Source organism: Temnothorax americanus, unplaced genomic scaffold (genome assembly GCF_048541705.1).
Source record: "Temnothorax americanus isolate GAGA-0224 unplaced genomic scaffold, ASM4854170v1 Scaffold27, whole genome shotgun sequence".
In the NCBI taxonomy this organism is placed as follows: Eukaryota; Metazoa; Arthropoda; class Insecta; order Hymenoptera; family Formicidae; genus Temnothorax; species Temnothorax americanus.
Genome location: NW_027509411.1, coordinates 584,857 through 600,354, shown reverse-complemented (window position 1 = coordinate 600,354; position 15,498 = coordinate 584,857). Strand labels below are relative to the sequence as shown.

The window sequence follows — 15,498 nt, the reverse complement described above, 5'->3', positions numbered from 1 at the left end:
ATTTTCTGCCGTTTAATGCCCTGCGGGGCGTCTCTTTTTAGTTGTGGATATTAAGAGGAAATTTTTCTGGCATTTCCATTATTCACTTGGCTAAGGTGTCGTGATTGCACTGTGGTTTTTTTACCACAAGACCTGCTTAATGCCCCCACGAAGGGGATTTTCAAGTGCGACTTATTTAAATATCTTCTTAACACACAGCCACAAGTACAGTAATAGCGATTCTTTTGTTTTGTTATTTTTTTTTTTTTATCCCTCTTTTTCTCTATTTTTTTTTTCTCTCGTTATAGATATACTTATTTTTTGTTATTGTTATGATTTTAATCATTTTGTATTCTATTTCTTTTGTATATGCGCTTGAGGGGAGAAATCCCGGAGCGCCTAATAAATAGCGATTCATCATCATCTCTCTCTCTCTTAACATAATTTTTTCGCTTATTTCTATATATTACTTTGAGCGGTTGCGGAGGTCCTGTGTAGTAAAAAGGGGCACTGGCACGAGTCATTCGAAATTTAAACAATACGCCGCGAACTTGGCACGCACAATCAAGAATGCCTGATTTTGAAAATAGAAACATTCCGCGGAAACTTACAAGCGATCGCATGGTGAAACTTAGCCAATTATCACGTACGGTTTCTTATATATTGACCAATATTTGGTCAATATATTGACACAATAGTTACTTATATTTATACAATTAGTAAAATTCAACAAGTTGCACGAAAAATTTGCTCTTAGCAAACAGGACATGTTAAAATTATCAAATATATAGATTTGTACCTTTAGCCGACACATATATCAATTATATCATTTGTGTGATCAGTGATGATTGGTTTCGCAATTTGATAAACACGAGTACATATAATAATAATAAGTTCTTTAATAAAACGGAATACTCATACTGATACTATTTTACATTTCGAGCAAATTATACTTTTTTCCCTCAATATTCGTACACTATGACGGTCGGGCGAAACATTCAGAAATATAAGTTTAGCGGCAAATTTTCAACATTTTTTTTTTTTAAATCGTTTACTTCCTTTGAATTTTATTATTCAGGTCTGTGGTTGGTTTGCACTTTTCGGCCGATTTTGCACTCCTCTCGTTTCGTAGTATATCTCGACTGCTTGCGAAGATAGAAGACGCTCGATCTCAAAAACTTTATTAGCTATAAATTTATATTGGGTTTTGGCAAGTTTAACTCCACGTGGCAAGAATGACTTTGACTAAAAACTCTGATTAACTATGAATCAATCATTAATTTACCAAATAATATCTAATATCCATATTAGATTAATGATAACAAATTATATTAGAATTATAATTAGAAACTTTGCTTTAAGTCGATTAAACTAATCGCTGAATCAGTTAATTGGAGCTTCATTAATGTTAAGCTAATATGATCATCTCTTAAATATCATAAAAGTAACTTTGGTGTACATATACACATGTGTAAAATATATATTTATCAAATATTTATGTACAAGTCATTCCTTCTACTATACAAAAAAAATTTGTACAAATCTTCTCAAGATTTCTTGAGAAAATCTCGTTTTTTTATCATCTGTACATCACAGCTTTTCTATTTTTAAAATCATCAACATTCTCTCAATATTTGAATATATACATGAATATTTACAATGTGTCAAAAGTGTGTCTGAACAAAAGTTAAAGTACAATATAAGTATGAAAATCTAAGTTTACCATTTTTACATGAGACATCATGTAACTTTTTCTTGCAATACGCGTTGAAATCAAGTCAGTTTTATTTCTCACGTACCATAACTCACATTCGGTGAATTGTAAAATGTCGCTACTTGTTATTATTTAATTAATTATTATAATAGTTATCTTAAATATAATTTGTTCGGTGAAAAGCAGAGCACTTTACAATTTCTGATCACGATACTATCTTAGTTGAAAAGGATAGAAGCAACCTGACAATAAAAAGATGGCGGCAAATGAAGCGCATTGAGAATTTCTGTGTCATGTGGAAAATATCTTGTTAGTGTATCGTTAGGTACATAGTGAGACGACTTTACGAATCCACAAAAATATCGGCCAATCTCGTTGTGTCCAATCCATTTTGGCGGATGTGCCTTTACTAAAGTCTCTGAAATCAAAAGATCTTTTATATCACATACGTACGTATATAAATGAGATAATAAAAGTATACGTATATGTATATATGCATTTGTAATTAGCTCATACCTTGAGCAGCGTAATACGTATTACCGCTTTCATTGAGGATAACGTAAAATGGTTGCTTCAGAGAAATTGAGTCAGATGAGTGTGGCGGCTGAATATGATTGTGCAATGCCATTCTGCGTTCATGTAATATTTTCAATATTTCATATTTTGAATCATGTTCTTTATCCCACCAAATTATCACACCTGCACAACTGCATATGTTCTCTTTACATTTTACAGTCATTCCAACTGCATATTTTATTTCTTTTGGCCTTTCTGTTGGGATTGTGACTCCTAGATAATCTCTAGATAATCTCAAGGTCTGAAAAGTGTAGACAGTAGACACCATAATTATTAACCAATATCTTTTTCATATATTTAATATTTAATTCATAAACTTTTACAATGCTCTAAATTGTTTTTTATGCTCAAATTGCAATTACACTGTGCAATACGCTCCCAATTTCTCAAGTTTCTTGATTAAAGGTGATTCAGCTTAGTCTTCTGAGTAACCTCCTGATATACGTGTTTCACTCAGGTCATTCTCATTTTTTGAAGTTATACTTGATTGAAGCTTTGGAGTTCTATGAGATTACACACACAAAATCGAAAAAAATTGAAAAAATAAAATATCCTTTCTAAAAAAAGGCATGTTAAATCAATACTCGCATCTCTCGAAGTCTTCTCGAAAATCTCGACGTGCTTTGTTGGCTCTTTTCCGCGATGCTGATTGATTCTGTTGCTGCGCTAACTTCGTGAGCGGCTGTCATAGCATATTTTGACAGTTGTGTGTAATATTAAAGCTAAATAACGCGCGCGGAGCGCGCGTCTGTGATGTCTAGTTTCTACTAAAAATATGTTTTATATATCATTTTGCTTGCCATTTATACTTATCTTCTTCAGTTTCCCAGATTCCAGCAGTTGTTATTGATTTCTAGATAAAATGTTTCTTTATTTTTTGGATGTCTTGGTGAAAACGTCCGCCATGTTCATCATCACTTACAACTTCCAAGTTTTGCGATGTCTCTTAAAGTGCATTTTCTACAGTCACATCTTAATTTCTTTCCACAAAATTTGGGAGCTGTGAGTGATGGACATGGTGAACGTTTTCACCAAGACATCCAAAAAATTAAACATTTCATGGGCAAGTCAATAAGAAGTATGCTGGTTACTGTTGGAATCTGATCAGAGAAACTGAAGAAGATGAATATAAACGGCAAGTAAAACGTACAAAACATTAAATCCAGAATTTTGGATATGTACATGAAACTTTTAGGCTTCTCATTCAATAAAAGAAATTCTCTCAAAAAAATTGCGTTTATATTTTTTAAAATTCTACTCTCAAATATCTTTCTAACGATAGATATATAAAACATATATTTACAAAATTATTTCATTTTTTCGATTTTTTTCTATTTTACAACCTCATATAACGCCAAAGCTTCAGTCAAATATAACTAAAAAATTAGGGTGATCTGAGTGAACCACATATGTCAGGTTACTCAGGAGACTCTGTCAAAAAACTTGAGAAATTATCAATTTTTGAAAATTTGTTGTACTGTGTTATCACTAGTTATGTACTAGTAATTAATATGATTGCACATCCAATATAAATTTATTAAAGAAGTTCGCTATATTTGTTTAACATACATTCAGTGCGTCTGCACACAGTGAGATTAAATTATATAACTCATTTATAAGATAATCTTTAAAAAGTCTTTTAAGCAATATTATATAACATGTAAATTGCATATTTTTTATAAATTATCATAATTATGTACCTCATTTTGGTATTGAAGTACCTTTAGCAGTGTTTCAATTCGACTTGCTTCCACAGACGTCATATCGTTGTAGCTACTCTGCAAATATATGAAAAGATGAGGTTTACTTAAGAACATCTCCTATACAGTTGCTTCACGCACAGATATAAAAAATATAGCAAAACTCGAAGTTTGCTTATGCAACAAGTATATTTATACAGGGAACTAAAAAGTCTCTAAATACTCTAAATCTTTACTCATACCAATATTCATTTTACATTGAACACTCAATTATTATTGTATTGCGATAAAAACTTTACAAAAAATAGAAAATTTTATAAAATTTGCTTATCTATATATAAACTAAATTTATATACCAGTAGTCTCTCTAATGTGGTTATGAGACCTGAAACACTTATATCATACTGGGTGTAATGGCGACATAGATTTTCAATCGCATCTATATTGTGTGGTTCTACCATATACCGGAATTCCACCAATGAGCGCATTTGTAGGGCCCTGTCATGATGATGATGGTAGTTAGGCTTGACCGTTTGTAAAGAGTTAATCATTCGCAACACCAGCTTAAAACAAAAATTATATCTTTCTTTAATCACATAAAATATGATTCACATTTAATTATCTTAGTTATTACCCTCCCCCCTGTGACTAATCATTATCTACTAATATTTGTATTATTTTCAAATTTAATGATCCACTAATAAATAATTACCAACCTCTGTAGGACTAATTTCGTTGTGCTTATTGAAACTTTCTATGGGACATCTTCTACCACGGATTCTGGGACAATCGTCTCTACTTCGAATAAGTCCACCATGCAGGATATCAATATAAAAATATTCCTCTTTAGGATTTTCTGTATCACTATGGATAATAAAAAATTATATAGTCCACATACGTGCGCGAATATATATGTACGCATCCTCATATAGCCATATATACCTATGCATGTATAACAATGTAGGCATATGCATATATGATATACAAAGTGTCCCAGGTTTTTCCGTACAAACTTTAGTAGTATGTTCTGAGAAAAAACTATAGAAATAAGAAAAAAATGTTATATAAACATAGGACCCAAAATGTTTTATTAGAAAGTTATGTATGAATACAAAATATGTAAGAAACAATTTCACTTAAGTTTGCGTTTTAAAAAGAAGCAGATAAAATAATCATTATCGAACGGAATCACTTATGTATATACGGTGTATCATTTATCTATGACAAGACTGCTATTATTTCTTCAATACGAAATTATAACTTTTGCTATAACTTTCTAATAATTTTGAGACCTATGTTTATATAACACTTTTTTCTCTTATTTCTGCTCATAGAACATACCATTAAAGTTTGTACGGAAAAACCTGGGACACTTTGTATATGGTATAAACTTTGGAAAATAAGATGCTTCTAAAGCTAGAGTTATGCTTACTATTTCGGCTTCCAACTTAAAAAAAAGTGAGTAGGAAAACATACTAGGTCACAGCGTACACCAAGTCTTCTTGCTACGCTCTGGAATATTATTGCCAGAGACATAGCGTTACCAACTTTGGTTTCCAAAACCTATGTATTATAAATTATAATAGAAAAATATTAATGTTTGTGATATAATAGTATCCGTATAAAAATACGCTTATAATGCAATAGTAACATAATATAATTATAACATATAATTTGTAACTTACGCAATCTATAAGGAAGTATTCTGCTTTAGGGTCTAATAATTCGTTAGACTCCAGAACCGGTGGCCCACGGAAATGTAATTTATCAAATAAAACTGTTCGAAGTACATTGATAATCTGCTCTTCGTCTTTCCTGCTCCATTGATTGTCGTTGATGTTGTATTTCCAAAAAGAAAACTGCTTAGCGGATGTTGAGAATATTGGATGGTCGCAGTGCGCGTTTTTAAGGTCCTCCAATACCTGCTGTGCGATATTGTCAAACGATGTTTCCACTTCCGAAGTAAAGAAACGTTTCAAGGGTTGATACCATCGTGCTACGATAATAGCTACCAGTTCTAAAAGCTGCTGTTCTTTGGGAAAATTCATAAATGTTTGCCATATGTCCTTTAGATGACGCTGATGTATATATGGAAGAAGTTTCTTGCTGTAATATTGATGTGTCAAGTTACAGTTTAGTAATCTAAAAGGTATTAATGCAGATTAATTATATGATCAAATTATATGTTTGTTTGCGATATTAATAATTTATTAAATCTTACCCTGGTGTCATTTCAATTAGATATATTAACTCATCCACGAGGAAACAATAATTCATGGTATACGCGCCCTTATTTGGCCAGAATAGGAGATCCGAATCCATCAGGTCAACGTCGGCTAGCTCGTCACAGCGAAAGAACATATCAGACATCAGCGATAGGTAACGCCGCAATTCATTCCTACATTTTATGCTCGCTTTTACATCGTCCTTAAAATTTATGTCTTCTTTACTTTGTATCCGTTGGTCGTAAAGTTTCTTCAAATGAGGCCATCTAATGCAAAAATATTCTACGTTATTTTCAAGAATATTATAAGGACTAAAATATATGTATATACAGAGTTAATGCAGAGGCAGCGAAAAATTTAAAAAAGATAGTTATATAGAGTGAGACAATCAGGAAGTTGTTGAAATTAAATAGTTACTATTTTGTAGTAAATAGACAGAATGTACTGAATCAAAGACTACTCTGTAGACAAAACGTATCATTTTCATTAGTATATAAAAAATATATTAACGTGCAAAAAAATATAATATTTATAATGTAAAGAACAGTTAAAAATGTGTATGCATTTAATGGTTTTTGAAAGCGCGATTATGCCGATTATAGTACAAATTCAGACGGTTATTATTTTTTAGTCCTTGAGCCAGCACAATCACAGTCGAATTATCTGTCCTTTCTTGTAATTTACCTTTACAAATTATTCTCTTTTTATATTGCTATCCTATGTTAATGAAAATGATGGGACTCTTCTATAAAATAGTATCCGATTCACACACATTTCATCCTGTCTATGCATTAGAGATTAAAATATAACAGTTACCCAATTCCAGCAATCCTTCCTGATTGACATTTCAAACAAATGCAAAGAAAAATTGTTCAAAATAATAATTTTTTTATATTGCAGCCTTATCATTATTACATTTACAAGTTTCTATCTGTATAAAAAAACTCTGATACGAAAGACTGATACGTGATTTATTTCATTATTACTCGGAGGTCAGAAAACATTGGAACTCTATATAGAAACTTCTCGTTAATGCAAGCATAATATTAAACTATTTCTAACATAAATATACATTTAACGCAAAATAATGCAAAAATTTCATTCAATTTGTCTTTCTGTTTAGTACCATAATATTACATGTAATCGTTCGTTTCTATTTGCAGCTGGAGACACACGGTGACAAGATTAGTCCTATTTCAAACAAACAAAAAACCTTTATTTGTTTATTAATATCGAATTGTTTTTAACGATAAAAAAATTACGAGGAAAAAAAGGCAGTAAATCTGAAGAATAGTGGCCTCTGGCCTTCTCACCAGTTTGGTTGAAACTTAACAATAATATTGTGTGTATTTTTAAGTGCTCTCCGCCGATTATGTTCAAAAGAGGAGAAATACTTACATTGAGACTGCATTCCGATATTCACTGTCAGCAACTTTCAGTACTGAAAAGTATACGTGGCGTAAAATATAGATTTGCAGTACTGACAGTGACTATCGGAATTGCGGCCTGAGTCAAATGTAAACAAGAGAGATCACGTGTTCACATCGTGTTTGTCGTTGGATTCGCGTTCCGAGTACTTGACGAACTTATCGAAATTGCGATAGAAATCTCGTGAAAACGGCGAGGTTACCTTTGATAAAACTTTCTCTGCCACAGCGGATTGTTGTCGTCGACCAGGGCGAGAAATCGCCTACACGTCAAGCCGAAGCTCACAACATCCTTGATGCTAATGTTCTCCAGCTGCAGGATAATTTCGATTAACTCGTTGGACAGGGTCGTTATCGTGGTCATCGTGGCACGAAGGGGATCGTGATATCGTTCGCATTGAACGCGACGGCGACGTAGTAAACTTGTCGATTGTCGTGCTTCTTGAGTTTATTGGCTCCTGCCTCTTTTTAAAGGATAATACGGCGTCGATTGTTGTGCGACTGGCTGCGTTAACAATTGTACGGAGCAACGGTGCAGTTTACGGAGCTTGCTAGGATTCTGTTCGAGACAATCGAGACGCTGTTTATAAATTTATATACGCACACAACACAGGGCTGCGTTCCAAAATTCACTCTAGTTAACTAAAATGCTATAGTTTACGTACACTATAGCATTTTAGTTAACTAGAGTGAATTTTGGAACGCAAGAGGCTGAGTTTCCACTGAGCGCGTCACGCCACGTCACGCGCGCGTCATCACGAGTGACACGAGTTATATGCTGCGTTCCCAGTTCCCACTATACGCGTCGCGCGTCGCGCGTCACGTCACGACGCCGCGTCATGAGTTATCCAATCAAAACGTTTTATTTTATGACGTCATTTCCGACGCAAGATCTTGTCGTTAGATGACGCGACGCGTGACGCTGACGCGCTCAGTGGAAACTCAGCCTAAAAATAAATATAATTAATTACAATTAAACGAATGACTCACAAATCTTTTCAATTGCACTTCAAAAGTCTTCATACGAAATACAAACAATGTCATATAGAGATTCTTTAAAAAAGCGTTTATTTCCGGCCCAAGCATATGTATGTACATACATACATACATATACATATACATACGAGAATCCTCTAGGTTGCGTTCCAAAATTCACTCTGGGTAACTAACTATAGTTTACGTCACGTACACTGTAGCATTTTAGTTAACTAGAGTGAATTTTGGAACGCAGCCCTGTTCCGCTATTTCTTTCTTCATGGAGATGCAGCTTTAATTCGATGCACGCAATCGCACGCGTGCGCAAAAACACGCACGCATAATTTAATGCATTTAATGGTGGATATAAGTACGTGGATGTCGTGGATAATGGATATACGTATAATTCTAGGCGGAAACAAGTAGAATTGACACAGCTTGTGCAGCTTGTGGTTTGCTGTCATTTGCTGTCGTCGATTGTGTGAGTAATTGGATCCTGAGTATCGTCGGATATTGTCGACGATTCGGCTAGTGAGTGGTGAGAGCGATACGTAGCATCGCCACGAGCTATCACGATCTATTACGAAGTTGTAACCGTGAGGTAGATTCCACGGCGGCGTTAAATCGGGAACGCGCCGATATGGGCTCCAATAAACGTCACAAAACTGAAAAGACTCGCGATGCCAAGAAGAAGCGTCATCGTAGCCGTTCCAGAAGCTACACGCCCGACCGTGAGAAGTCCGAGAAGCACAGGCACCACAAGAAACACCGGAGGAAAGAGCGCAAGGACTACGATAGCGATGGTAAGAGAATCCGGGGGTATTCTTCATTTGTATTATTTATGAGAGAGTGGATATATGTATTACAGGAGATTATATGTAATAAGAGGAATTATGTCTATATATATAGTTGTATATAATTGTAGGAGATAAAAATTATATTTATCGACAATTGTAGGAGAATAAGATTTTCTCTCTCTTTTATTTCTAGTTGAGATTGTTAACGCTCCGCCACCACCAAAAATATCAAAGTCATCGCATCCATCAACACCTCCGCCACCTGAGATTTCTAAACAGCGCAGTCCATCTCCCATTAAGGGTGGAGCGTCGCAAGCCTCGTTATCCATTGAAGAAACCAACAAGCTCCGTGCAAAGTTAGGGTTAAAACCGTTGGAAGTGGATAACACATCCAAGGATGACCCGAGCAAAATTAAAGATGATCTGGGCGAGTTTTATCATAAACCTGCGCCAAACAACAGCGATAAAATGAAGGTGCAGAAGTTGAGAGAAAAGATAGGTACTCAGAAGGAAAAGAGACAAATTGAAGCAAATTTGTCGAAACTGAAAAGTTTGGGTGAATGCGATTCCGACGACGACACTCACGCATGGATCAACAAATCTAGACAGCTAGAGGAAGAGAAAAAGAAAGCAGAAATGAGAGTAATGTCTTGATATAACTCTTTTAGCATCTTTGTTTATAAACTTATAAAGTATTACGTTTGAAGTTGCAATAGCATATTTTTGCAATTATATATATATATATATATATATATATATATATATATATATATATATACACACAATTTCATATATTGCAATATCTTATTAAAGTTAGTTCACATATTTTGCTATAGATTTGTTAAAAGTATTTTATTTTAATTTAAGGCAAAAATGCTGGATCAATTGGATGAAGAATTTGGAATTGGTAATTTGGTCAAAGAGGAAATACATACTGCCCGCAATACAGCATATACTGCAAAAGATTTAAAAGGTCTTAAAGTTGAGCACAATATTGTAAGTGTAATAATATGTGATATTAACCCTTCGCCCCCCAAACCTGGGTCGTTTTCGTCCGGGCGAAAATCAAATGTTGTTGTAACTTTTGAAGACGGGTAGAGAGGGTGCCACTGCGCATCCGTAAAAAAAGTTATGCTCCCCGAGAACCCGCCTACCGAGTTTCAAGGCGCCAGTCCCCCTTTGGCCGTCACAGGAGACATGTAATTCTTGAAAAAACGAGGTTTGCGGCGAACACTTAAGCACTTCATTTCAAAACAATTACATGTAATATTTTTTTTATGAAAGAGGTACGCTTTTCCCTTTCAATTTTCTTTTTTATTCATTTCGATATCGTAAATAGTGGGCTATGAGAGCCGACGCAAGATCTAATGTGCGGAAATATTATATTTAGAAATACTTAGTTACATTAAAACTTTAAAGTAATTATTTAAACGTTTCAGCCCTAAATCGGGCCTTCTTCAGTGATATTAGTTGAAAGCACGCATCCACGTGATGTACAAAGTTACCCACTATTTTCAGCTGGCGTGAGAGTAAACAAAGGTATAATAAGGCTCTGAACAAAGAATAAATAACGTAAATAGTGGGTTATGAGAGCCCGATTTAGGGCTGAAACGTTTGAATAATTACTTTAAAGTTTTAATATGTACTGACTAAGTATTTCTAAATATAATATTTCCGCACATTAGATCTTGCGTCGGCTCTCATAACCCACTATTTACGTTATTTATTCTTTGTTCAGAGCCTTATTATACCTTTGTTCATTTCGATATCTTTATTTGTCTTAAAGTTATGATTTTTTGAGTAAAAAATGATTTTACCAGTTGTAGTTGTAGTTGCTCCATTTTTTAAATACAAATTATGTGAAAAAATTAAATTGTTTATAATTTTATGATTGATACTTCAAATTGAAGGTTTGAATTACCTCCATGAATTTTTTCAGATTTTTTGTAACACTTTACACTTAAAAAAAAAAACGTCAGGACGAAAACGATCCAGGTTTGGGGCGTAAAGGTGCCAAAAAAACCTAGGGGGGCGAAGGGTTAATTGTTATATAAGCTCTCTCAGGACTTGTATGTAACGCATATAAATTAATGTTCTACATTTTTTCGAATTGTAATAAATTTTGAACGGGAAATATTTTGCAGGAAACATTTGAGGAAGGCAAAAGTATAATCCTAACGTTGAAAGATCAAGAAGTATTAAATGAGAGTGGTGATTTACTTGTAAACGTGAATATGATTGACAATGAACGCTACAAGCGTAGTGTTTTAAATAAGCTTAAGAAACCTACGTACGATCCATACGACGATGAAAATTTCGACGAATATGGATTCCCTAAGAATAAGATTTTAGAAAAGTACGACGAGGAAATTGATGGTGAAAAGAAAGACAACTTTGTGTTGGGTACTAATCATGCGGTAGAATTTAAACGACGTCAGATAGAGACGGTGAAGCAACGCTTAGCGAATAAAAAACTAGAAACGCTACAAATGGCAGAACCGAAATTAGCGAGCGAATATTATAATGAAGAGGAACTTGCAAAATTCAAGAAACCAAAGAAAAAGGTAGAGCATTGCTTTCTAACGTACTTAGGTATTCAGTAGATTAATGTTCTTTAAATACAGTTGTCCAATGCAGTTATATATTTAATATATTTTGTATTAATATATATAATTCATTTTCAAAATAATGTTCTCTGCAATTGTATAAAATATAATGTGATTGTAGATTCGGAAAATTAGAACGAAAAAGAAACTGAAGGCTGATGATTTAGTTCCTGTGGACAATGATTATCTTAGGGATCTTGGAAGCAGAAGAAGAAAGAAACCTGAAGATTTGAAGGATAACGATACCTTAGATATCGACGATTTAGAAGGTAATTGAAAGATATTTATATAATTTTGTGAAAATTAGGAACAAGTAAACATTTGATTAGTCATCTATAAATTGTTAGTATAACACGCTTTGTAGCAAAACACATTTTTTACTCTATTATCTATATATAGATAATATGTATATTAAATTATATATATGATTTATGTTCTTAATGAATTATATCCTTTATTTGATTTATCAAAATTCTTGTGAGCAGGTCCCGCAGAAGATCTTACGGGGATAAAACTTGAAGAAGACGAGAAAGAATTAGAGTTGCAATTAGCTTTAAAAAAAACTCAGCGTTTGAAGGAGGGGCATATAAGTGGAATCCAAAAAACTGTTGAAACAATAAAGCAAGAAATTCTTAACTCCGAGGAAAATCAATCTGGAAATATCGTTCTTAATTCTACCGCAGAATTTTGTAGAACCTTGGGTGATATACCCACTTATGGACTCGCTGGAAATAGAGAGGAAAATGGGCAAGAACTTATGGTATACTAAACAAAACGTATTACTGGTTATATGTGTTAGAATAACATTGCACTTATAACATAATATAAATGTTATAGGATTTTGAAACGGACGCAATTAAAGATGAGCCACCTGTAAACGAAGAGGAGGACGATGGTCGTGGTGCTTGGAACGCAGTACATCTAGGTATTTCGCATATTGGTGCAGATTAACTTTATATAAAAGCTGATATATTAATACATTCCTATAGCTCATAAATTCGCTCTTGTAATAGAGACTTTATGTAATAACGTTTTCTTTCCTAAATGTGTATTCTATGTAAATAGATGAGAACACCTCGGAACCGGTTGTAATGGAGGCGGCAATTCTAGACGCCGAACCGTCACTCGGTCATGGAGTAGGTGGTGCTTTAAAGTTGGCCATGAGTAAAGGTTACTTGCAGAAAGAGGACAGCAATCGCCCTTCGGCGTCGCGATTCGCACATCTGCAAGCTCAGAACTACTCGATAGAGGACAAAACATACGGGTAAGTGAGCAATATATTACCGCGATTCGATGTACGATGATTTCTTACGTGTTTCTACTATGTGTCGCGCGGAGGAAACACGTAAGAAATGGTTCTTATGTCGAATGCGCTCCCACAAGTATTGTGTTAGACAAGCCTCTAGTGAATTTCAAACTGTCAGTTAACAGTTTTAAATAGAGCCCGGAAAACGGTGCTCGGAACGGGTGATCCGCTACCACACTACGAGAGTTTACCGCTTAATCGGAGGTGAACACAAGGCCCGAGAAGAGAGTAGGATTTGTTAAGGTATGTTTATGTTATGCGATTCCGTTGCTGTGAATCGTCCTAAGATTCTAGACGAGTCGTGGAGTCGTGGAGTCTCCGCTCGCGGGAAGAATCAAGTGTCGGATGTTAGATTGCGGAATAAGCCAATGTCAAGATAGAGGTTCAAGAAAGATTTGCTTTTCTCGTCTCTGTACGATATGGCTATAATCATTTTCTATGAAAGGCTTGCATATGTTTAATACAAATTAACATAATGGATAATTTTACGTGGCCATACAATCTATGCCCGTCTTAAATATTGAAATGTTTAATATTTTGGAGCGCACTTGAGAATTGTAGATAAATATAAAAATAATGAAAACAGAAAAGAAAATGTATATATATATATATCTTTATTTGCATGAATTTTAATATTTGTTTTCATGTCAATATATGGGCGGTATTCATAGTTGGTTCTTATTTCAAGACCGTCTTAAATAATGTCTTAAGATGCTAATACAGCTCTGTGATTGATTCATAATATCTCAAGATCGTACTTAAGACAGTCTTAAATATAAGAACCGAGTATGAACGGCCCATAACGTAGAATACAATTTGCTTATATTGAAAAATGCATTAAATTATATGATATAGTTAAACACAGAATTTAAATAATATACCTTGAAATTATTAATTTAATCGCATAATGTAATGTATCTTGAAGATTCACGAACATTATAAGACTTTATAAGAACTTGTTTATACTGGTAGTGGACACAAGTTTCAGGACACCGTATTTCAAGGGCTTTAATTTTTTTTATTCTTCCGTAATACCGAAACCTAATTATATAAGACAATAACAGTCGTATTTATCTAGCTGATACCTTTGATGAAAACTGACTTAAATTTTATAGATAAAGAGCTCACAATTGGAGATATGTATTTCATTTGCTCGTTCATGTATTATTTTTGTTTTAGGGATGACGACAAGTTCGGCAGAAGAGATCGCTTTAACGGACCTACGTCCGATTTTAAAGAAAAGGATGGTTTCAAACCAAATGTTAAGCTTGAATATATTGATGACGATGGACACGTCTTGTGCGCTAAGGAAGCTTTCCGATATCTGTCGCATAAATTCCATGGGAAAGGTCCAGGAAAAAATAAGGTTTTTATATCAGATTATATTGACTAGAATATTGCATATAAGTATACGAATACTTACTTGATGACAATATTCGTTGTTATTTTAATCAAAATTAATATTCGAAGTTGTAATAATTCTCCAATATTTTAGGTGGAGAAAAGAATGAAGAAAGCTGAACAAGAAGTTTTAATGAAACGAATGTCTTCAACAGACACACCATTAGGTACATTAAATTTATTGCAAGCGAAACAAAAGGAAACACAATCACCATATATAGTGCTTAGTGGCAGTAAACAGATGCAAACGTAAGAATACGCAATTTATTTAAAAATAAATTAAGAATTTCCTAATCAGTATTTTAAATATACCTACAATTTTCTTTTTTATTATAGTCATATTTATTATAGAAATAAAAATTCTAATGCAATAAATTTTTTTTTGCAGGACCAGTATAGCTAAAACAAAACATTAATTGTATATAATCTTATGTATAATATATTATACATATATATGGATTGTATATATGTATATGTAGCATACATATGTATAATCTTACATGTGTATAATATAGCATCTGGAAATAAAAGTTGAACTCTTAATTCAATGTGAAGATTATAAACTAGAAATAGAAAGAAAATTAGTATTTTTCTCAATTAATGACTCGCGAACATATAATAATAAATACTCAGTAAATTTATGATTCAAATTCAACCAGTTCTGCGCCTGTAAAGCTTATTTGACTCTGTAACGTATCATTGAAAAAGTAAACAGTGAGAGTAATAATTTTATAGATATTACTTTATACAATAAAGCATACTTCACAAATACATGAATATATTTCTTGATTA

General features: G+C 33.6%; 2 protein-coding genes across 5 annotated transcripts; one reads left to right on the top strand and one right to left on the bottom strand.

Moving 5' to 3' along the window:
* Positions 1-219: 219 nt before the first annotated feature.
* On the bottom strand, positions 220-8,253 carry LOC143899470 (F-box only protein 21). Of its 3 annotated transcripts, XM_077409781.1 has the most exons (10): positions 7,825-8,253; positions 6,191-6,460; positions 5,982-6,111; positions 5,655-5,894; positions 5,402-5,532; positions 4,686-4,833; positions 4,326-4,532; positions 3,970-4,047; positions 2,210-2,510; positions 220-2,111 (listed from the first exon to the last, which is right to left on the bottom strand). In XM_077409781.1, exons 1-10 carry the CDS (start codon positions 7,983-7,985, stop codon positions 1,912-1,914), a joined length of 1,866 nt encoding a protein of 621 aa, XP_077265907.1. In that variant the 5' UTR covers positions 7,986-8,253; the 3' UTR covers positions 220-1,911. The 3 variants fall into 3 exon arrangements, with proteins under 3 accessions (XP_077265907.1, XP_077265906.1, XP_077265908.1); XM_077409780.1 differs by having other exon boundaries at positions 5,655-6,111; XM_077409782.1 differs by lacking the exon at positions 7,825-8,253 and adding an exon at positions 7,593-7,694 and having other exon boundaries at positions 5,655-6,111.
* Positions 8,254-8,937: 684 nt separating this feature from the next.
* LOC143899502 (U4/U6.U5 tri-snRNP-associated protein 1) lies at positions 8,938-15,477 on the top strand. 2 transcript variants are annotated; one of them, XM_077409831.1, is made up of 11 exons: positions 8,939-9,399; positions 9,587-10,035; positions 10,261-10,389; positions 11,538-11,957; positions 12,121-12,268; positions 12,485-12,759; positions 12,837-12,924; positions 13,065-13,263; positions 14,485-14,671; positions 14,801-14,955; positions 15,095-15,477. In XM_077409831.1, the coding sequence occupies exons 1-11, from the start codon at positions 9,237-9,239 to the stop codon at positions 15,120-15,122; spliced, it is 2,241 nt and encodes a 746-aa protein (XP_077265957.1). In that variant the 5' UTR covers positions 8,939-9,236; the 3' UTR covers positions 15,123-15,477. The 2 variants fall into 2 exon arrangements, 1 of the variants encoding a protein (XP_077265957.1); XR_013257517.1 differs by lacking the exons at positions 14,801-14,955; positions 15,095-15,477 and adding an exon at positions 13,424-13,548 and having other exon boundaries at positions 8,938-9,399; positions 14,485-14,624.
* The last annotated feature ends 21 nt before the right edge of the window (positions 15,478-15,498 follow it).